The following is a 24,298-nucleotide window of genomic DNA, read 5'->3' on the forward strand; positions in this document are numbered from 1 at the left end:
AATTGTTGTAAGGATTTAATTCTCTCCAAATATCTTGTTATGCCTTATCCTTTCATTTATGTGTGTGTGCCTGTAAGAGAAAAATATCAGAATCATAGAAATTTGAACGGATGGTAGTAGAACCAAACATGCTCAATTTTTCTGTTTTCATATAAAAGAAGTAATTGTATATGAGTGCTATATTGAGGAAGCTGACTATGCATAACAAATTTTGTATTTTAAATAGAAAATTGCACATAGCATATAAGTTTTAAATGGATGTAATATTCTATAAAGCCGTTTAATTAAATTTTTATATAAACATTAGTTTCTTTAAGGTGTTGACATTTTTAGAACTACTCAAGCAGATTTACATTTTATTAGAATGCCCTATTGTTCTTTATTCACCTAATAGTAGATGCCTTAACAAGCCCTCAGCATGAAGGAGTATAAGAAAAGGTGATATCTGAGAATAATAGAATAATATACCTGGGTTCCTTTTTTAGGACCTTAGTCTTTATTTGGCATGTGATGAAAGTTTTGAAGTAGAGTGTTAGAGCTAGGGGGTTATGCTGGAATAGTAGAAAAATTGGTCTGAGAGAATGAGAGTTGATTTGATGAAGAAGTAGAGTTCTGTGGAGCTAAAGATGAATTTCAGTTACTGATTTGTCACTGATTTACAGTTTTGTAGCTTTTCTGTTGTGAGACTGTGTGTAAGGGGTAGATCTGTTTGAACATGCTTTTTCTCCAAAGAGTACAGACTTCAGCATAAGGTTAAACTTAATCTTTTAAATAACAAACATTCTTCAAACAGCACAAAAGCAATAGTAAAATACTGAAATATTTTCATACTTCATTTCTCAATTCTTATCTCTATGTACTTTTTTTTCTTCAACAGGAAATCAAACCTCAAAGCCATTATAGCCATGGATATGGTGAACCCCTTGGACGGAAAACTCATATTGATGATTACAGCACGTGGGACATAGTTAAGGCTACACAGTAAGTTTTTTGTTGCAGTTGTTTTCTTTTTGACATCTGTATTTTAAGGGAAATATACATTTCTTTCTCTTTTTGATATTCTCTATTTGATAATTCTGTACTTGGTGAGACATTGTTTTCATACTTTCCTTTAGTTCTTTGTACAGATTTAAAATAGCTGATTTAAAGTCTTTGTCTAGTAAGTCCAATGTCTGGGATTCTTCAGGGACAGTTTCTATTAATTGCTCCCCCCTGCTCCCCATGGGTTATACTTTTTTGCTCTTCTGCATGTCTTGTAATTTTTTGTTGAAAACTGGACTGTTCAAATAATGTAACATGGCAGTTCTGGGTATCAGGTTCTCCAGGGTTTGTTGTTGTTTGTAACATTTCTGAACTAATTCTATAAAGTCTGTATCTTTGTCATGTGTGCCCAGTGAAGTCTCTCCTTGGTTAGTTAGTGGTCAGAGACTTCTTAAATCCCTAGAACCAGTAAGTCTTGATCTTTGTCGAGGAACTCTTCATGCAAGTGCAAGTTGAGACACTCAGCACTCAGCCAGGCAGCTTACAGCTCTGCCTTAGCCTTCACTTTCTGCTTGCAAAGAACCTCAAGGTCAATCAGAAGTGAGAGCTTAGGGCCTTCTCCAGTCTTTGTTGAACATGTGCATGGCCTTCTAGCTTCCCAAGAATATGTCTGAGCTTTTCAAGCCCCTGTGGATATCTCATTCCTCAGCTTTTGCTTAAGCTTTTTGATTTGTCTGTTGTTTGTCCCAACTGCTTTCCATCCTCTCAAACAACTGTTACGTTAAAACATTTGACAAACATCCCAGAAAGGAGGTTTTAATGAGTTTGGGTGAGGTCTAATAGATAAGCCTTTCAAGTAGACTCTTCCAGGGAACCACCATATAGGTGAAATAATGACTCCTCTTTGAGAATGAGGCTTTGAAGGAACTCCATTCCTATTCTGCTCACTCTGCTATCAGTACCAGGAATACAACTTATTTTTCAAGGCTGCTGGGGAGCAGAGGATGGGACTGTGGTATTTTAAAACACCACAGTCCTCTGTTCTTCCTGAAATTCAGCTGTTTTTCTTGACTAAAGATCCCTTGGATTGCTGAAAGCCTTTTGTTAACTTTTCCAGAGTTCTGAAAACGTTGATACTGCCAGTTTTTTCATTACTTTTGTGGAGAGGCAAATTTTTGGAAGTCCTTAGTCCACTGTCACCCTACTTTCCTGAATGTTGTATGTAGTCAAAAATCAAAGCACATTGTCCCAACTGTATTTAGCAAACAAATTATACTGCTCTACATTCATTTTTCCTTTTGAGACTTTGCTCCTATTAATATATTCTTTCTCTCCTTTGTCATTAATGTGTCTCACCCTAATGCATGATTTCCATCAGCAAATACACTGCAGGATCTTTCATGTTAAGAAAAAAAACAACCACTTTTCTTTATTCCTCAAATACCCTTCTAATTACGCTTTTTCTTGAAAAGTATCTATGTGTGCTGTCTATAATTTCTACCTTTTAAAACATTTATTTAAATTTTAAAACATTTCAATCCTACAGATAAGTATAGAGAAGAATATAACTGTCAGATTAAGCAGATGCTAACATTTTGCTGTAATTGCTGCAGGTTGCTCAGCATGCTCTTTTCCTTATCTCCTCGAGGAAACCTCTCTTGAAATTGCTGTGAATCATTCTCATGAACATTCTTGTACATGTCTACAAACATCTGTAAACAAAATATGCTATTATAATGTATGCTTAAAATTTACATAAGTTGTATTCTACACTACATATCCTTTTGCAGTTTGCTTTTTAAAAACAAACAAAAAAACTATATAGCTTTTGTGATTTATCAGTGTTGGTAAATAAGGACCTAGTCTGTCCTGTTTAACTGCTTTGTAGTATTCTATCATTCCTTATCGAGGTATACTTTAAATCGTTTCTACTGTTTCATTATTTCAAGCATCGCATCAGTGAATGTCTCACTACCTGTTCCCCTGTGCACATAAACAAAAGTTCTTCTAGGGTAGACAACTCAAGTGGAACTTCTGGCTTGTTCAGTGTGTTCTTTTTCAGCTTTACCAGTTCTTGCCAAATGGTTTTCCAAAGTGGCTGTGCCAATTTATACCCCCATCTGCAGGAAATGAGTTCTTTTTCCACTGCATTTTTGCTCAGTTCTAGTTTTGTCACACTTACTAGTCATTGTCAGTTTGAGAGCTGTGAAATGGTTTTTCTCTCTTTTGATAGGCCTTTCTCTGATTACAAATGATATTGAATATATTTTCTATGTTTATTGGCCATTTGGGTTTCTTCCTGTGTGAATTAACCATTTTAAATATACCTATTTTGAGTTCTTTTGTCTTTCTATAATTAGTTTGTAAAAGTTCTTTACGTATTTTGATGGAGTCTGCAAAGAAGTTAGTGAGACCTGTGTCCCTTTAATGTCCTCCAAGAGTCCCATCTGCCACTCTCCCAGCCCCTTCCCGCCCCTAGTCATGCAGCTCATGATTAAGTACTCCTCTTCAGTGTATCCAAACTCATATTTTTTTCCTGTAACAATGTGCTGGACCTTCTCTGGAAACCTGCACTTCCAGAAAGGCTCTGTCATCTGTGGTGACTGTGAAAGACAGTGGTGACTGGGGCTACCAGATGGTGGCTGGAGCCAGTTCGTGGGCCACTGCAGGGTCCACAGCTAGGAATAGGTCTGTATGCCTGGTACCCAATGCATGGGTGGGTGAGACTCTCCCAGCTCTCTTGGCCGATGGTGCTGGATCCCATAGTGCCCACAGAGGTCCATGGATAGAGGCTGAATTATTATTGTTGGAGGGGGCACAAAACGATGAATGTCTTCTTCCACCATGATGGTGATGTCACTCTGCAGTCCATTTCTAAATACTCTTTTTTTCTTCCATTTAATCTTGTATAGTACCACATTGTTTTAATTATTTCTTAGTCTTCAAAATTGTCTCAGCTATTCTTGGTCTTTTACTCTCACAAATGAATTTTAGGGTTCTACTTGGGACATTCATGAGATATTCATTTGGGGTTTTAATTAGAATTTCATTAAATTTGCAGATAATTTTGGGGGAAATTAGGGTATATATTTCTTTAGGTCTTAATTTAACGTCTTTCATTAATTAACCTTATTTACAGTAAGAGTAGTATAATTAAATATGCTTCCTCATTATTATTTTAGATAGTTTAATATTTTATGTTACAGTGGTATGGAAATCTGATCCTAAATTTATTTTATTTAGATACTTTGTTTTCATGATTATTTGGCTGGAAAAAAGATAAATCTCACAAAGATACATGATTCCCTAATGGAAGAATTACAACATATGCTGCATTTATTAAGTTACAGTAATTACTTTTCAGTACTATTCACTAAGTAAAGATTTTACTAAACTTTACCTTGTAAATGTACATTTTCTGATGATAGTTCTTGCAAACTAATCAGGTTTTGACATTTTTGTAATTACAGCAAATGGGTTCACACATGTTAGAAAATTGTTTCAGAATTTTTTAGTGTGCCCACATAAGAATGTTTTTACAGTTGTTGTATAAGATCTTTCAGAAACTATATTGTATAATGATAGAAACATTCTCCCGTTGCGGAGCACAGGCTCCGGACGCGCAGGCTCAGCGGCCATGGCTCACAGGCCCAGCTGCTCCGCGGCATGTGGGATCTTCCCGGACCAGGGCACGAACCCGTGTCCCCTGCACCGGCAGGCGGACTCTCAACCACTACGCCACCAGGGAAGCCCCAAACATACAATTTTAAAAAAATATTCTCTTTATAGTAGGTGTTTTTCTGAAATGAAAGTAGTTAAGTTTCTCACTGTGTCTGAAATACCCTCTTTGCCTTGAAGGGGAACAGACTGACTATCTTTACCTTTCTTAAGAATACAGTGGACCACTGAACAGCACAAGTTTGAACAGCTTGGATACACTTAAATGCGAATTTTTTTCAACAAATACATACTACGGTATTAAACAGTCTGCAGTTGTCTAATCCACAGATGCGGAACTGCAGATATGGAGGGCCAGCCGTAAAGTTATATGTGGATTTTTGACTGCGGGAGGGTTGGCGCCCGTAACCCCCATGTTGTCCAAGGGTCAACTGTATATGGTTGATAGCATACCAGTCACAGTTCTTTGCCATCGCTACCTGTGCCCCGCTCCCCAAAAAAGCCAGCAGATTTGAAACACTTGTCTTTTTTGTTAAAAGGAAAATGCATACTCACTTTTAAATGTTAGGAAAGTAACCAGCGATTCTCAGTATAGTTAAAAAGATTTTTATCATCACTTGTCTCATTCAAAGTGTGAGGTAGATTCTGCTCTTTAAGGTAATATGCCTAGTTCACTTAACTGGGCACATGTAAACAATTTTCTGACAAAGAACAAAGAGCTGAAGGAACTTCTGTCATCTCCTGTGAATTGTGGAACTCTTGTTCTTCCCTTAGGTTGATTTACCTTGTGTGTGTGTGTGTGTGTGTGTGTGTGTGTGTGTACGTGTACACATGTAGTACAGAGCCATTGTAGGGCAGCATTGAAGGCTGTATTAAATATTAGTGCAGCTTAATTTCTTTCTCTATTAGCTAAGACACGAATACAGTTTTAATATTGGCTTCTAATGTTCCTTTATTAGGCCACCTTTCCCCCAACCTCACCCTGTGGTATACCTCCCCATTTTGGAGACCACTTTAAGAAATTACAAATATAGTCAAAGCTCATTTAATTTGTTTTTGTGTCTCGTATTTCCAAGGATCCAGTATTTTGTTTAGGATGAAGTTGATGGTTTTTGAGGCTCCATGATGGATTCTTAGTGGTTTGTCATACTGTTCTTTTTATTTTTGCTTATGCTTGAAAATTTCCATAATACAAAGTTTTAAAAAATATATATGCTGCCACAGAATGACCAAAAACAGGAAGGGAGGTAAAGGTCAAGCTATTTGCGTGCACCTTTCTCCTTTATTAAGCGTGAACGTCTTTCCTCGAATTCTTCCAGTAGACTTTCTCTTCTGTCTCATTGGCTTGAACGCACAGGACTCCTGCACCTGCCCTGCTCCCACCCCTACACTTCCTTTCTTATTTGCCTTACGAATTTTGAGGCTAAATTTGTAAATAAAGAATCCTGAGGTTGTAAGACATCCTTTTCTCAATGCTGTTCTAAATCATTGATAAACTCTTTGTTACTGCTTCTTTATGATTTAATATTTTTTAACATAGCTGTATGTATTTTTATAAGCTGCCTTAAGTGTTTTGTAGAATAAGTGGTGATATTAAGAAAAATAAATAACTGATAGACATTTTATTTACGTTATCCTTTTCTCTTCCACTTCATGAGTTATTACATTCTTATAGATGAAAAATTTTTAATTATAAAATGGGTTAGTAATAAAAACTGTTGGAATATTGATATCTTTAAAGTAACATTTTATATTGAGAAAGCCATTTTAATTTCCAGGTTTCAAAATGGAGCATTAGTTTCTTCTGGAAATGCTATTTTCAGCTTTAAATTTCTTGTCAAATAGTGGTAACAATCACATGTTTTCTTTCTTTTCAAGATATGGAATATATGAACGCTGCCGAGAATTGGTGGAAGCAGGTTATGATGTACGGCAACCAGACAAAGAAAATGTTACACTCCTCCATTGGGCTGCCATCAATAACAGAATAGATTTAGTCAAGTAAGCATTTCTATATTTTAGGTAATTAGTTATTACTATAAAATTACTAGAAATAATTATAAAATATATAATTTCTAAAATTCATAGCTTTTAAAATGTAGATTCTGTGTCCTTTTTTCCTGAAAAAAATTGTTTTTAACATATATCGAATGCTTATTATGTGACAGATACTATGCTGAGTGCTTTTCCATGTATATTTCCTTAAATCTTAATTCTTGAAGTAACCCTGTGTGAAAAATAACAATTTTTACTGCTGTCCTAATGATGTGGAAACTGAAGCATAAAGAGGTTAAATATGCTACCAGTGACATAAAACTGATAAAGATTGGAGTCTGGACTTTAACTCAGGCAGTCTAACTTGTAGCTTATATTCTAAATATGAATTCTACGGGTAAAAGCTACAAAAGGAAAGAGAGGAGTTAATAATAGCAGGTAATAATAAACTAATTTCACACCAGCATAACTGAAGAATACTTTATATACTCAGTATAAATTATTTTTATTACTTACTGTTCATCTGCTTGTTCAGTAATAATAAGAGGTGGTTAGATAAGCAGGAGTCAGGATGATAAGGAAGTGTTAGTAAATCTGGCTGAAATAGTCTCTGGCAATTTGGATATAAGATTTTCAGATAGAGACATGAATCTGAAATGAACTGCTTGCAGGTGTGCCTTTTAAGTACAGCGTACAGAGTCTAGAGACAAATAGGATGTTAATATCAGGTAAAAGAATTTGCCCTTAGAGTACTAAAGAAAGATTAAACAAGTAATAACTAACACATTGAAATCCATGAATCACTTTCTTCCGGAGAGCGTATTTCCATTTTATTTGCTCCTTTTTTCCCTTCTTGCATTTCTAACCTTTCCTCTGCCTGCAATATAGGTCTCTTGATGTCTAAGTTCTGTTTTTGTTTGTCAGAAAATGTTTTTATTTCATCTTCATTTGTGAAGGAAATTTTCACATGGTATAGAAATCTAGGTTGGCCGCTCTTTTAATTTTATTTTTGTTTTTTACCCATTGAGAATATCATCCCACTGTTTTCTGGCTTCTGTTACTATTGAGAAGTCAGTCTAAGTATTACACTTTTAAAGGCTTTTTTTTCTTTCTTTCTCTTTTTCTGGCCGCTTTTAAGATTTTTTTTCTTTGTTTCTAGTTTTCTGCAGTTTCATGATGATGTTTCTAGGTGTGGATTTCTTTTATTTACCCTGAATAAGATTGCAAGAAATTCTTGATTCCGTGGATTAATGTTTTCATCAGTTCTGGAAAATCTCAGCCATTATTTCTTCAAACATTGCTTCTGCCCCATTCTCTTTTTGCTCTCCTGGAACACCAGTTAAATGTATGTTTGACCTTTTCATTGTATGCTGTGTCTCTTATCCTCTCTTCTGTGTGTACTGTCCTTTTCTTCTCTGCTTCATTCTGGAAACTTCTGACTTATCTTCCAGTTCATTTATTCTCTATGTGTAATCTGCTGTTAAATCTATTCATTGAGTTCCAATTTTGTTTATTTTTTAGTTCTAGAATTTTAATTTTTTTTTAAACTTGCGTTATTTGATTCATTTGTTGCTGTACTTTTCCATCTTGTCTTATACTTGAAAATATAGTTATTATATAATCTGTGTCTGAGAAGATAGCATTGGGAGTCTGTGTGGGTCTGTATCTGTTATATTATTCCTTTGTGTGCCTGACTATCTTCGAATGTATAATAGACATTATGCTTAAAAACTTATTTGTTGAATAATTTGAGGCCTAAGATGAGAAGATACCATTTGTTTCTGCTAAGCCCAACTTTAATTTAAGCCTTTAGATTTTCTGGATCACTCAGGTGGCTGAAGACCATGCTAGAGCCAGGTTTACTTCTGTTTCTTAATTACTCCTACAGTGCAGCTTTTTGGGGTCCCAGCCCTTATTTTGCTTTTGTCTGCTTAGCTTGCCTCTTGGCCAACTCTTCTGTATCAGCAAATTGTCTCTAGGGTAGATGGTGCCCAAGCAGTTTTCTAATTTCTCCCAGTTTTAATCTCCTGAATCTTAGCCAGGTAAATGCTCATAATCTTCTTAGGAAATATTTGCTTTTAGGAAATATTTCTTTATTTTGTTGAGCTTGTTTTTAGTTTTCTTTAATTGGAGGGTTGGTTCAAATTATCTAGCCTTCTATAGTATCTGTATTTTTTTAAATTACTGTTACTTTAATCAAAATAGTGCATAAACAATTTTAAAAAATCAAATAGTACTTAAAAACTTACAATGGAAACAGCAGTCCCCCCCCCACCCCCTGGGTCCTGTACCTAAGAAGTAACTATCTTCAGTAGTTTAGCTGTTTCTTCAGTACTTACTCTTGTATATTACATTTTTATGTTGTTACTTTTATCTAGAAAGTTATTTTCTTTACACAAATGATAGCAAATGCTTTTCTGCTCTTTTCATTTAATTTATGTATCTTCACATTTTTTCATATCAGTGCAACTAGAGCTACATCATTCTTTTTAAAAAGCTGTATAATGTTTAATTGTATTGACTTAGTTTATTTAATGGTTTACCTATTGGTGAACATTTAGATTGATTCTAGTGTTTTTACTATTTTATACAGTGTTGTAAATAATACCTTGTTCACATACCATTTTGCTTATGTTCTTATATATCTGTAGAATTCTTAGGAGAAGGAAAGTAAGGAGGATGAATTTTGAATTTTAATAAATATTGCCAGTTTTTGTGCTGTTTCTTGATTTATCAGTTATTATATTTTGACTTTCTCTTTTGGGATAACTAGATGTCCTAGAACACCTCACCACTAATACTTCTTCCTCTGTCCTCTTTATAGTTTTAGTTAAATTACTATGCAAAGTTTAAATTGTTGTGCATATGTAAATTATCACTGATGAGCCCAGAAGTGTTCTATGATATCTGTTTTTTTCCTGTAGAATTTTTATTTTTGTCAGAAGTAATAGTTGCTTTCTTTTTTCATTTGTTTAACTTTATGTATATTGGAACTAATTGTTCCCATACTCATAGACAGAACTGTAAAACCCATCTGTGTATGCAAACAGTATCAAATAATTTATTGGTTCCTTTTTTGGTGGAGTAGGTAGGATGAAATCATTCCTGAATTTCTCCATCTTTCTGTTCCAGCCCAGACTGTTTGCTCTTGAGAGCTGCGCACAACAATTGTCTTGAGACTTACCTTTGCAATCATTCTGGGAAATCCCTTTGCTCCAGTGTTGGTTTCAGTTTCCTGGATCTCAGGTTTTTCTCTCTGTTGGTTTACTCTCTGGTTTTAGTAGAGCTCGTTTTTCAGAAACTTTCTGAGAGAGAGTGCTTGGGAGGTAAATCTTTTGAAGTTACTATCTCTTCTGCCCTCAAACCTTATTGGTTGTTTGGCTGAGTGTAGACTTCTAGATTAAGCTTAGTTTTCTCAGAATTTTAAAGCATTACTTTATTATTTTTTTGCTTCAAGTGTTATAGTTAAGATATATTTGATCTCATTCTGTTGATCAAAAAATTCACATTTGTCTTGTGTTTAAAAATAAATAAGAAACTCTAAAATGAGAAATACAGACAAAAAGTCTTGATGTTGCCTGCCTTATGGATTGTTCCACCACTTATGGGCAAGTGAGGTTACAGAATAAAGTCACTAACTATAGAATGGGTTAATAACTACAGTGTCTGTGTATATTATGTCTTCAGAGGGGTAAACTTAATTTCTTTTTTTTAATTGGGGCATAGTTGCTTTACAACGTTGTGTTAGTTTCTGCTGTACAGTGAAGTGAATCAGCCTTATGTATACATATATCCCCTCTTTTTTGGATTTCCTTCCCATTTAGGTCACCACAGAGCACTGAGTAGAGTTCCCTGTGCTATATAGCATGTTCTCATTAGTTATCTATTTTGTACGTAGTACTGTAGATATGTCAGTCACAATCTCCCAATCAGGGGGGTAAACTTAATTTCTTACAATTCGTAGTTTAGCAAGTTACTTTCCTAAAACAAACATAATGGTGAGTAAATGCAGTTTTCTATAGTAACTGGTATTTATAGCCTCAAGATTAATTTTTTACTTTTCAGTCTAGAATTACACCCTTCTTAGAAGCTACAGCGTATTACTATTTCATGGATGCTGGCAGAAGATACATGACTCAGGTAGAGACCAAGGACTTTATTATTCATAGCACAGCAAATAGCATGAACATCATATTTGCATAGCTCCCTAGGTCCTATGGGAGTGGCTTGATATGGTCAATGCAGCACACACAGTGGATATTCATTGCTTTTATAGTACATGGGAAGCAAAGTCGCTCTTTGTCCCAGAGGGAGACGTTACCTCATCTCTCAAGGTTGCTTGATGCAAACAGAACTCAGAAATGGCCTGTGTAGAGTGGTCAGGACCTTGCAGTCTTCTCATATACTCAGCAAGACATATGGGAGCCACCAGAGACCCATGGAGAAGTGTCCCTTGTAACAGTTATGTTCCATCAGGACGTACTGTAGGAGCTTGCTTCAAGCAGAGTTAGTTGGGTCACTTTTCATGCTGTTAAGATATTAAAGTAAGTATAATTTGGAAAGGAGGAGACCTTCACCTGGCCTGGATGTCTTATATTCCTAGTGTTTTCAAGTGGAAGTCTTTTAACTATTTCTTAGATTTTACCCTGATATAATGAAATAAAAAGGATTAGTGCAGGCTTTGGTCTTCAGCAGTCTCCTGTTACTTCAAGATTCTTTGTTAACAACAGCTAATAATGCTTGTAGTCTCTGATTTTAGTTTGATTTCAAGTCAAGGTGTTGTTAATGAATATGGGGCTTTGTTAAAAAATATGTAGCTTATAATTTCTAAGAGCACAGTGTGTGTGTGGCTTATTCTTCTTCCCTGGCGACATATAAGCTCTTATTCTTTATTCCCCACTTTGTGAAAGTTTACATTATTGTGCATTGATATGGTCCTTTTATAGCTATTGTGCTTTAGGGAGATGTTCTTAATTTATCTTCTAATCCTTCTTTTGAATTTCTAATTTTATCTATGGCATTTTCAATTTGAAGCATTCTCTCTTGATCTCTACCCCCCACCCCACTTAAAAAAAATGTTTTGTTCTTATGTCATGAGTATATTATCTTCTCTTATTTTTTGGAGACTATTTATTATAACTTTAGTTTTCTAAGTTCTTCTCTATATATTGTCTATTTTGGGCTTCTTCTGTTTATTTTGGTCTCCTTCCATGTTTGAAGCTTTCCTCAACTATCTGGTCATGTTTGACCATTCATATTTAGGAGAGACATAACAAAGCTGATTGGAAGTTGTGGGACTTAGGAACCTCCCAAATGTCCCTTTAGCATGTAAACTTTCATTGCAACGTTTTCAGTGTCCCATGTGTTTCTGTGATGTAATTCCTTGAGTCTTAAATTTCTCTGGAAAGATGCACTGAATACACCTTTTGGCAAATACTGAATGGCTGAATGTTAAAATCAACAGGAGCATGAGAAGCTTAGAGACATTAGAATGAATCTGAACTTTAATAGAAGAGTTTGAATTATCACTATAATAATATTAAAAATTTAAGTAGTCACATTTTAAGATGACAGTGCACAAAGAAAACTAGTCTAGCTTTGTCAGCTGCTTGATTGCTTCCATGTCACTAAAATGCCTATTGTGATGCTAAATACACACTCACTTTCAGTGAGAATATAAGTTAGAAAACAACAATTTTTCAGCAGCTTATATTGACTTTGAACCAGTGTTTCTGTTTACAGTCCAGCTTCTTATTACTTTCTTTTGAGGTGACTATTGCCTTTAATCCCTTAGCCTTTCTAGGGTTTTATAACATATTCTGGTTTGCTTCTCATTGGTGTTCTCCTCTGGAGACATTTGGGTTTTAGCGCTTTGCTTTTCATCTTTCAAGTATTTGTTGCTATCTCTTGTTCATTGATATTCTCTTCTCAAAATCTAGGGATCATTAGTACCCGCAAGTACATTTCTTGATAATAACCATCTTATAGTATTGCAAGGAGGCTTGAGTTTAAAAATAAGAATTATACAATCTTCTCAGAATTTTATAGTTTCAACTAGGGTCTTAAAGCTACAAAAAAATAACATGTTATAAAAATATAGTATTTTTCTTCCAGAGGTTTACAATGAAAAGGTGATAGAAGTTACTCTTCTTTATCATGCAGAAAAAAAATTTCCCCTATCCTTGTTAAAAAAAAGTTGTACTTTAGAACTAGTTTGGAAATCACTCATTGCCATAGTCCTAGGAAGGATTTGAAATGTGAGTAAAAATACGTCTCAGGAACACAGATATATTAACTATAGAGAAGGTAATAAAATTGCTTAAGAAAACTTTCTAGTTGGAATTTTAAAGAAAATATTTCCTATCAAAGCTGTTCTTTGGCTGTGCTGTACTTCTCTTTGGGCTCAAAAAATCATTTTCAATTATTGCATTAATGTCTACTGGGTACCTTAAGAAACAGTTTAGGAGCATTTGAATGTTTGTGTTCAGACTGTCTGATGTTTTGGACTGGAAATATTTTAGTCTAGAAATATTTTAAGTTACTTCAAACTGTATGATAGAGTGGAATTGGGCCCTTCATTGCATAATGCTTTAAAAGCACCAACTTAAATGTATAAAGCAGAAAATATCTGAATCAAGCTTATAAGTACTGAATATATTAAATGTTTGGAACTATGAGCATTAAGAGTGAATGCATTAGTGATCTAAAGCAGTAATCACTTAGAACAGTTTAAGAACCTCAATAATATACATATGTCAAACATTTGCCATCAAATGCCTTGAAATCATTTGTATTCAAGATTCATTGCATTGATCAGTTCCAAAACAAGCATTATATAAGCAGCTAGGTCCTGTTCATTTCAGAGAATATCAAGATGTTATGACATGAATATAGTAAGAAATGAGGTTGCTGTTTCTTTTTAAAGCAACTCAGCTTTAAAAGCATAACAAATAAGGCATCATAAAGAACGTTTATGTTATACTTTACAGTGTATAAAACTCTTTCACATATGTTGTTTGATTTAATCTATAGTAATCTTGTGAGGAAAGTAAAGCTGAGCTTAAAAAGCTGAGCTTCTACCCATGGTAGGCTATGTGTCTGGCCTGCTCTACAGCTGTTGTAATTCCAAAATTCTACCTGATGCTGCTGTAGGATCCAAATCTTTGTGGTTCTCTGACTGCCTTCTTTTTTATATGATTGTTATTTGGCTTTGCTATTCTTTATTGTAATTTAAAAAATTACTTTTCTTTTACTTGTGGAACAAAAGAGAGTGATATGTTTGATGTAAAATTCTGCTAATGTATTTTAAAAACTCACAAAAGATTGTTTATTGTCCAAGGCATAAACTAGCATGAGATCTAAAATGAAAAACATTTCTTTATTTTTCATACAGTTTCTTAAAATTGAAAATGAAAGTTGTCTTAATTATTTAAAATTTTGTCTTATAGATACTATATTTCGAAAGGTGCTATTGTGGATCAACTTGGAGGAGACCTAAATTCAACTCCATTGCACTGGGCCACAAGGTTTAAATTTAATTCTGGATTTTTTTTTCCCCTTTGGTTCCTTTAGCAATCTATAACTAAGTAGCTTTAAAAAGAATATGAGGAAATGAATGGGAGAACTTGTTATGCCAGTAATTAATATCAATAATGTGCTAATGTATTGCTGTCCAGTGTTACCTGCATTGGAAGCAAAGTTTATTGTCCAAAGTGTCCTTAAGGAATTAACCATGCTGATATTAATCCAGTTAATTATAAGATGGTGTTAAACTTTGGAATACTTTTGCAGCCTACATATGTTTACAGTGAAAGAAGTATCTAGTTCATGGGACAATTAAGGTCATATTGGAATAGGATTAATAGAATATAGTAACTATTTATTACATATTTAAAGAAGTTATGAGTATCTATAAATTTTCAAAAACCGTTTATACCAGTTAAGACTTAAGAACATAAAATCCTAAATGTGTCTTGACATATACCTATTTTAAAATAACATAAAATAAGATTTGTGTAATCTTTTCCACCATTACCCTATTTTTTAAAAAAAGATCTTTCCAGAGTTTCTTGTTTGAAATAACTTTATGTATTTAAGTGTTTATTCTTTTACGTTTTAGACAAGGCCATCTATCTATGGTCGTGCAACTAATGAAATATGGTGCAGATCCTTCATTAATTGACGGAGAAGGATGTAGCTGTATTCATCTGGCTGCCCAGTTTGGACATACCTCAATTGTTGCTTATCTCATAGCAAAAGGACAGGTAAAAAAAAGTCACAATGGGGTAGATTTTAACCAAACGTTCTTCATGGTTTAAATACCTAATATTATTGGTGTTAACAAGTGTAACAGTCTAGTGATATTTAAATAGTACTTTCTGATGGATGAAGAGAATAAATAAATATATAGTTAGTTTGATATTGAGCTGTTTAATGTAGTTAACATAAAAATATGAAAACCAGTTATGATCTAGATAATGATCCATTAAGGTGGGTTTTTTTAATTTCCAGTAGTGACAGAGATGAATTCCAGAAAGTAAGGGAGAAATTTTAAGTATCTATTTTTTTCCCTTAATTACATCTTTTGAATATATCATCTGAATTCATTTAAACTTTTTTGAACATATTACTGGTTACTTTCTGTATTAAGTCCCTCTCAAGGGGGATACATTCCTTAAGTCATTTTCTCTGTTTCTGCTATATAAAATACTGCTTCTTACATGTCAGAAAAATTCTCATGATTTAAGTGATTCTTCCTGATTTCTCCTGAATATGTAGTGACTATAATCATATTAAATATTATCAGTTTCTGTGTACCATGATTTTCATTTGTTTCAATAACATGTATTTTGTTAAAAGTAATGTCACTCAGTTTTTCTTTCATGAGTTTTCTCTCATTGTACTTAAACATTAGTTTTATAGCTAAGGAACTTATCATAAGAGAAAGACAAATGATTTTAATTCAGTGCTATTAACATATATTTGTTATTTCAATTTAAAATATTAGATTTAGAATTTGAATAGTATTTATTTTATGAATCCTTTAAGGTATTTGCTGTTGGCAGTGACAGTCAGTGACAGTTGTGTGTTGTACACTATTGCTAAGGAAAAGAGGCATAGACTGGTTAAATTAATTGCTGGAAGGGGGAGTTTATTATCCATTACTGTGTAAACAGACTACCCCCTAAATATAATGGCTTTAGAACACAACCAACCATTGTATTTCACAGTTCTGTGGGTTGACTGGGCTTGGCTGGGTGGTTCCTCTTGTGATAATGGCAGGGGGCTGCAGTCGTCTGGGGGCTCAACTGGGCTGGAGGATGGCTCACTTGCATACCTTATATCTTGATAGGAATGGCTAAAAGGCTGGGCTCAGTTGACAGCTAGGCCTCTCTCTTTTTCCCCATGCAGTCTTAGAATTTCTTCTCCAAGATACCCCTCCATGTGGTCTCTCTAGCAGGGAAGCCAGACTTCCTACATGGTGGCTCAGAGTGCCCAAAAGAGCAAGAGCAGAAGCTGGCTGACGTTTTGAACTGGCATAACAGCATTTCTGCTCCATTCTGTCAGTTAAAGCAAGTAACAGTGCCAGCGCATGTTCATTGAGGGAGCACAAGGGCGTGAATACTGGGAAGGGAGGTTTATTAGGGGCCATCTTTGGAGACCAGCTACCACAAGGGATCATCTTTGTTCTCCTACGGTTCCTTCTAGACTGGCAGTTGAAGCAGTAGATGGCGCTGTTGCACGTGGCATTGTCTTCAGTGGCCTTCTGTATTACAGATATAAGTTTACAATACATGTTCACTTTTTTTCTTCCAGTTTTTAACTGGGTAGGAAAAGTGGTGTAAAGTTTTCACTATTTTTGTTAGCTTATTGATTTTGGAGTTTGGATGTTTCAGTAATCATTTTAACTCTGACATAGTATGTAGGCTATAAAATTCTTCAAGGGCAGAGATTTTTGTCACAGTACCGCTTGTGCAGTAAATGCATGATAATGTTAATAAATGTCTGACAAGTAGTTTTCTTTTTCATGAGTACGAGTTTTTTTTTTCTGCTTAGAAAAGTAACACATACTTATTGTAAAATATTCAAACATAATAGAAGAGTATGACTTAGAGAATGAAATCCCACCTCTTCCTTTACCTCCTCTCCCCACTGAGATCACTTCCTTTAACAGTTTAGTTTATATTTTTCCAGACTGTTTTTCAATCTATATGCTAAAATATTGTAAAAGAAAACCACTCTAATGTGCATTACATTATACTTGAAATGGATACCAAAGTCCTTCTCTGGCCTATTGAACCATGTGTGGTCTAGCCCTGGATACCTCTGATTTCATCTTCTGTCATCTCTCCCTCACTACTGCTTTAACCACACCCGTCTTCTTGCTGTTCGTTGAACAGCTCTGATAAGCTTCTGTCTTAGGGCCTTTGTGCTTGCTCTTTTCTTCTGCTTGGTAATTCTTTCCTCAGTCACACAGTTCTCTTTTTCTCCCTCACTTTAATCAGATGTTTGCTCAATTTTTATTAGTTCTGATTAGTTCCCAATTATAAGCAGTAATAAAATTAGTATATTTCTAATTTCTTCGTTCTCTTCCCTGTCTTACATTGACATTAGTCAATTATACTGTTTTTCTTAGTGTTAACTTGTTCTGATAAATTTCTATTACTTGATTTTTCAGCTTTAAATAATATCCTTTGACTCATAGCTATTACAGATTAGGTACTCATTATACTTTCTTTTCAGCCTTTTTCCATTTCCCCCCCATTTTTGGTTAATTTTATCAAATTTACATTCTTAGGGCTTGTGGCATTTCCATTCAGTTTGTCATTCTATTCTTCACAATTGTTTCATGTTAGTTATACTGTTAAATATATTCAGTGCTCACTACCAATTCTTTTGGATGATTTTCAGGGAAAAAAAGGGGAAAATGCTAAGTAATGGAGCCCTGTTGATCATTGAATTACCATAACCTTTTGATCTGGGCTTGTTAATTCTTCCTAATAGAGAATACTCATACGTCCAGGCTGAACTTGGAAAAGAAGTACCAAGTTTTAAATCCCGACCCAAAGAAAGAAAAGGTTGAATTTCATTTTTCTTTTAGTACTCTACAGATGTGGCATAATTTTACATTTTTTATTTTACTTATTAATATTTTAAATACTGTCACTTTTTAAAAAGGATATGAAAAGACTTACAACTAAAAAGGAAGAAGAAACTTAAATATAAGAATTTACATGTTTGCTTTAATTGGACATCAAATTTAGTTGAGCTTTCTTCAAACCAGGGCAGTGAAGGAAGTAAAATAAGTGACAGAACTTAACTCTCGTCTAAGAAACAAGGAAGTATGTCATTTCTTCAGAGAAGATTTTTTTTTAAGATTTTTAGTGGAAAAAAATCAACATGTATAATGTAACTATTGAGTGAGGTTACATGAGATGTTCCCAACAACACGTAAAATAAATTTAGAAATAGATGTGTAGTGATAAGGCATAACATTTGACTACAGTTTTCATGAAAGAGACTAAAACTGATGATGTCCAAGGATATGTGTTGTCACTTGTCAATGTGGTGGTTCTCAGCATTTTTTCTGCCTCAATACATTTGGATATTTGAGACATACTCCCATCAGTAATAGTAGCTTACAGAGAACCGCTACACAGAGTTATGAAGTGTTTTATAGTGTACTCACTATAACTCTGTCCTCTCTCCACTGACTGGTAAATTAGATAACATAACTTGGATAAGATCTGCTGGTTTAATGTAATCCAGGAATGGGAGATGGGGAAGGGAAGAAGAGGAAACTTAATATTTATTGAATGTCTGTTGTGTTCCAGGCTATGGAATTAGTTTGCTTTACACACATTATTCCATTTAATCCTCACAGGGGTCTTATGAAGCCATTATTTGTATTCACATTTGTAGGTGGGAAAGCTGAGTTTCAGAGAATTAATGTAATTTTGCCAGTTTTATAGTTATTAAGTGGTAGAGCTAGGAATTCAAAATCATGTCTGTCTTATTCTAAAGCCCATGCCTTTCCGAAGTCTGGAAGAGTAGATAGATAAACATGTCTTTTCATTTAACAAATGTTTTTTGATTATCTACTCTTCTGGGCACTGAGAATACAAAGATGAATTTAAAATAATTTCTGTCTTCAAAGAAGTCCTGTTCTAGTTAATGAGACAGGTGCCTCAGGCAGATTGGAGTGGATCAGGAGAAGGAATTTTAGGCAAGTGAAACTGATAGAATCCCTGATACATCAGCCTGTCTTGAAAGGAGATTTAGATAACTTGAGAAGAGTTTTGGTTGAACAGGTAGTAGTTTTAATTCTAATTTGCTAAAAAGAAAGAAAAAGAAAACTAAGCAAAAGGGAGAAAAAATGCAGTACCAAGGAAAGCAAAAAAGTTGGGTAGGAGAGGAAAGTAATCATAGTTTACTACATACTTTGTTGGGAATAGTATTCATATATATTTACAGTAATGTAAATATCAAATATTTATAGAACCAGAATTACAGTAGATCTTTTCAGAGGAAAGAATAGGAAAGGTGCATATTTGTGATGGGGCAGTGAGAAGAAAGAGAGAATTTGCTATTTTACATATTGAGGATATGGAAAATATGCATATTTAGGGTAATGCCTAAAACTGAAAAATCAAAAAGTAGCAATTCAGGTATCATATTTTAAACATGTGGAGGTAAAGACCAAAATAATGAGCTAAAAAAAGTGAAAATCGTGGGGAGTAAGACAGAGGATTGCTTTATTACCTTGCTTTTTCACCACAAACTTTGTAGAATTAGTTAATTCTAAAAATATTTATGTGTAGTGATAGTGATAAAAAGCAAACAAACTTTTTTGAATCTGTTGAAGTTTATTGAATTTATTCTTTGTTTTAAAATGCCTAGGAATAAGCAGGGTTTTATTATTCCCTCCTATCATGAATTAGTATAAATAAGTTTTTCAGAGACATAAGTCATTTATTTAATCGATCCTTTGTGGGTGAAAGATCAAGAGTATGTTAAGATCTTTAAATGAAAACATTGAAAGGCTGAGTGAAGCATCTTAAAAGGGAAGACGAGAAATAGAAGTTAATTAAATATTGAATATATACTTAATATATGTCAATTAGATACTTATATCCACATTAATTAAAATATTCAGTGATAATAGTTTTATTTTAAAGTTAAGAAAGAAAAAGTTTCATAAATCACCCTCGATTGAGTACTGTTATTACGCTGGCTTCTCCTGTGATGTGTAAATTATATTTTTCTCAGTAAATTTGGCAGGAACTTAAAAGTTTTTACTGTCTGACTTTCTTTTTACTCTATCAGGATGTAGATATGATGGATCAGAATGGGATGACGCCTTTAATGTGGGCAGCTTATAGAACACATAGGTATGTAACCATTTATAAAATACTTATTCAGATAACTTTCAGCATAATAAAATGTAAAATAAGTGATGAGAAAAAGCAATTAATGTTATACTCACTAATATTTAAAATTCTTATAATGAGTACATAGTATATAACATAAATTACCTTTTTGGATGTTTTGAGTTTCTGTGTTTACCTTTATGTTGGTAATTGTAGTATCCTTAAGGTATTCTTCTTTTAACAATTTCCAAGAATGGAAGACGTTACCTTCTTTTTAAAAAGTGACTCATTTTTATGTGATTTGCATATTGGCAACTTTAACATACTAATTAGTAAGTTGCCTTAAATCATTTTTGGAGCAATCTAGATTTAAATTTTTAATTGTTTAATTATATAGATATTAATGGCATTAATCCCTAGGTGAAAAATAATAAATGTCAGGACGAAGTGTGCTCTCTCTTCGAAGTAGTTTAGGTTATATGGTGTTGCATGTATTTAACACTTCATATTAAGAATGTTGTCTCATTACTCATTATAAAATTGTTGAAAATAGGTTAGAATAGAAGTGTTCCAAGATGGAATGCAACCACAATCAGTTTAGTATCTGTAATGATTTCTATAATTGAAATTAGGGTTGTTGTTGTTGTTGTGTTTTTTTTTCCTTTTCAGTGTGGATCCAACTAGATTGCTTTTAACATTCAATGTTTCAGTTAACCTTGGTGACAAGTATCACAAAAACACTGCTCTGCATTGGGCAGTACTAGCAGGGAATACCACAGTCATTAGTCTTCTTCTGGAAGCGGGAGCTAATGTCGATGCCCAGAATATCAAGGTAAAACTAGCCTGTATTGATTGTGCTTTGTGAAATGTGGTTACCAAGATGGGAATTCCTTAATAAAATATAGGTTTTTTAAGAGACTTTCAGAGATGGAAGAAACTTCTCATTTAAGCTCAACCCTTCCATGCAAGAATTCGTTTTGAAAGACTGGTTTATTTACTTTCGTCTTTTTAGTATTGGAGTAATTTTCAGATTTTGGTGGCCCTTTCATTAGTGAATTCTTATTGACTTTTGGAAATTAAATTACATAATCTGTTTTTATAGCTGAATAGTTTTCTGGTTTCTTTAAGAAGATCATTGCAGAGAAGCACAAGTTTATATCACAAGTATGCATAATAACTTTTAGTAATTTTTTGACTTGGTCATTGATTGTCTCATTTTTTTAAAGTTCAAGACCTTTAAATTTGATAATCACCTTCATGATGTTTATAGGAGAACTCCTCTCCCCCAAATGCTGGACTATCCAGGAAAAATATACCAAAAAATTATACAAAATTATCTAAGAGCAAAGCACAATTAACATTTACACTCTGAGCATTTAGGAATTTATAAATATTTTATGAATACCTGCAAGAAAATGCTATTGGTAGTCTTAAATTTTGGTTAACCATTCTCATTTTTAAAGCTTCAGAATCCACCATGTCTTCAGCAACAGACTCTTTCTGTGAAATGACTTTAAAGTTTTAAACATCATCTTTTAATAATGTGCATTCATAAATATCTTTGTGCCCATTGACAAATTTTCTTTCATTTTGACTATAGACCGTAGTATTTTCTGAGTCATACTTCTTAAATTTGTAAGGAATATGTGCTAATTAAATATGAAAGGAGTTCGAGTCATATAATAATCTAAAATGCCAATCAAAAAGTAGGTTATCTCCTGCTGGATCAGGGCATCTTTTTATGTTGCAATGAATAGTTCTTCCTCTATCTGATTACTCTAAGAAGAGAAGGTTAAATTACTAAAATAAAATAGTTTAAATTTATTTACGATTATAACCAATTTTTATAAATGAGTCTAATTAGTTAAAAGTAAATATCAAATATCTTATTGGAAACGGTAAGAAATTGAGAAAACCATGTATTTTCTTTTTTTAAAATTTCAAGTCTTCGTGTTTTTACCCAAAGTGATCAGAATGGTCTAGTATCTGCTAGTAAATGTATGGAAAGAGGAAAGTCAACTTACCATAGTGCCTGACGTGTGATGGGCGCTCTAAGTATTTGTTGACTGATTGAAGATTTGTGTAGTCTTGAGCTTTAACTCTAAGCTAGTTTTCATGACTATGCTAGCATAACTCTCTGCCACTTCTGAAATCATAGAGAGAAATTTTTGCTTTTCCAAACATTTTTAAATAGGAAGTTCTGAAAAGTTCATAACACTGTGATTGGTAAATTAGGCTGACCCCAAGGCCTAAAGTATAAGAAAGGAGGAGTTTGACTAAACCTGACCAATATCCCCATGAGAAAAAAATTAATGAGATGACCTTATGTTTTATTATCTGAATTGCTTTAGAGTGTTATTTTTTCATCTCTTAGCTACTAGATAGCCATTCCTAAAGTGAGTCATGCCCCAGGAATACATTTCTAGTATTTAGTGTTATATTTTTGAAAAAATAGAACCAATTTTCACTACAGCAAATAGTGAGTCTCCATAGAGTTTGCCAAAAGTCATATAAATATATTGAAATTACATTTGTACCAAAGAATTATGACAAGATGACTGCACAGTTTTGGAATTTGAAACTAGTAGTAGTTTCAAATATACACTAGTAGTGTATATTTTCAGAGCATTTAAAAATATCTTTTCTTACCATATAAAATTTTAGATAACTTCTCTTCATTCATGAACTTTAAGTATTTGAGGTGTGGTTTGTAAGTTTAATGTCTTTTCAACTTGTACTCCACATTAACCATTATATAAACTTTTGATTAGTCTTAGTAAAAGAAATAATCTATAATGAATTTCAACAGAAAGGTAATGGTAAGAATGGAGATAGTTGAACTGATTTAAATGGTTCAAACCTTGTATTTTTAATGTTTTATAGGCTCAGCACATGAATTATTTGGTACCAAGATGGGATAAACTGGAATGCAGCTTCCTTAACTAGTACAGTTCATGTGACGACCTTCCAGAGTCTATCGTGTCAAATAATTGAGCTAATTATTGTACCTATAGAACTTTTACTGAAATACATCTATTTTTTTTGTTAACTTTCTTTTTATTAATGTTTTAATTTTATCTGACTGTATCATCAAGATTGGCCATTAACAAAAAGGAGTTATTTTAAATATAATTCCTTGCTAGCTCTGGAGTAACATTTTTTTTAACTTTTTATGAGGTATAATTGGTATATAACATGATACAACTTTCAGGTGTACAACATAATGATTTGACATCTGTACACATTGCAAAATGACCAACAAGTCTAGTCAACATCCATCATCATACACAGTCACAAAATTTTCTTTTTTCTTGTGATGCAAACCCTCAAGCTTTGCTCTTAGCAACTTCTGAATATGCACTATAGTATTATTTTTTTAATATTTTTTAAAAATTTTGGCTGCACCGGGTCTTAGTTACGGCATGCAGGATCTTTATTGCGGCATACAGACCCTCTTAGTTGCGGCATGCGGACTCTCTTAGTTGCAGCATGCAGGCTTCTTAGTTGCAGCATGAGGACTCTTAGTTGCAGCATGCGGACTCTTAATTGCGGCATGCGAACTCCTAGTTACGGCATGCATGCGGCATTTAGTTTCCCAACCAGGGATTGAACCAGGGCCCCCTGCATTGGGAGCATGGAGTCTTACCCACTGGACCACCAGGGAAGTACCTGCACTATAGTATTATTAACTATAGTTGCCATTATGTACATTACATCCTCGTGACTTATTTCTTTTAGAACTGGAAGTTTGTACCTTTGACCCACTTCACTAATCTTCCTCACTCCCCACAGTGCACTGCCTACCTCTGGCAATCACCAATCTGTTCTCTGTATTTATGAGCTCGAGTTTTGTTGTTGTTGTTGTTTGTTTATTTTTTTTTGATCCCACATATAAGTGATATCATATGGTATTTGTTTTTCTCTGTTTGACTTATTTAGAGTGACATTGTTTTTAAAGGAAATAAAGTCTAAAGGAGTTGCTTCAGTTGCTCAGGGAACATTTATACTTTCAGAGTAAAAATAATCTTTTTTAACCACACTGGTGTAAAAGTAGATTTTTGTTTAAAAATGTACTTTTAATGTAATTAAAAGGACGAAATAAGTATCAAATACCTTTGCTACTGGAATCTGGCTGATTCCTAATATACTGAAGTCTAGTCATCACCTTCTAGTGGAAACCATTCATTCATTCAACAGATATTTGTTTAATGCTGGGGAGTCAGTGTTTAAGATAGATGAAGTCCTTATTCTCTCAGAACTTATACTGTATTGAG

General features: G+C 33.8%; 1 protein-coding gene across 1 annotated transcript in view; it reads left to right on the top strand.

The window, feature by feature from the left end:
* ZDHHC17 (zDHHC palmitoyltransferase 17) overlaps positions 1 to 24,298 on the top strand; it is a 106,903-nt gene that overhangs the window by 36,560 nt on the left and 46,045 nt on the right. Inside the window, exons 2-7 of the mRNA XM_027107080.1 lie at positions 878 to 981; positions 6,538 to 6,660; positions 14,103 to 14,180; positions 14,774 to 14,918; positions 19,981 to 20,045; positions 20,694 to 20,856. Of these exons, the coding sequence (XP_026962881.1) occupies positions 878 to 981; positions 6,538 to 6,660; positions 14,103 to 14,180; positions 14,774 to 14,918; positions 19,981 to 20,045; positions 20,694 to 20,856 (678 nt within the window). The remainder of the gene's footprint in view (positions 1 to 877; positions 982 to 6,537; positions 6,661 to 14,102; positions 14,181 to 14,773; positions 14,919 to 19,980; positions 20,046 to 20,693; positions 20,857 to 24,298) is intronic.

Source organism: Aethalodelphis obliquidens, unplaced genomic scaffold (genome assembly GCF_003676395.1).
Source record: "Aethalodelphis obliquidens isolate GAN/ISIS:26980383/991018 unplaced genomic scaffold, ASM367639v1 scaffold8, whole genome shotgun sequence".
In the NCBI taxonomy this organism is placed as follows: Eukaryota; Metazoa; Chordata; class Mammalia; order Artiodactyla; family Delphinidae; genus Aethalodelphis; species Aethalodelphis obliquidens.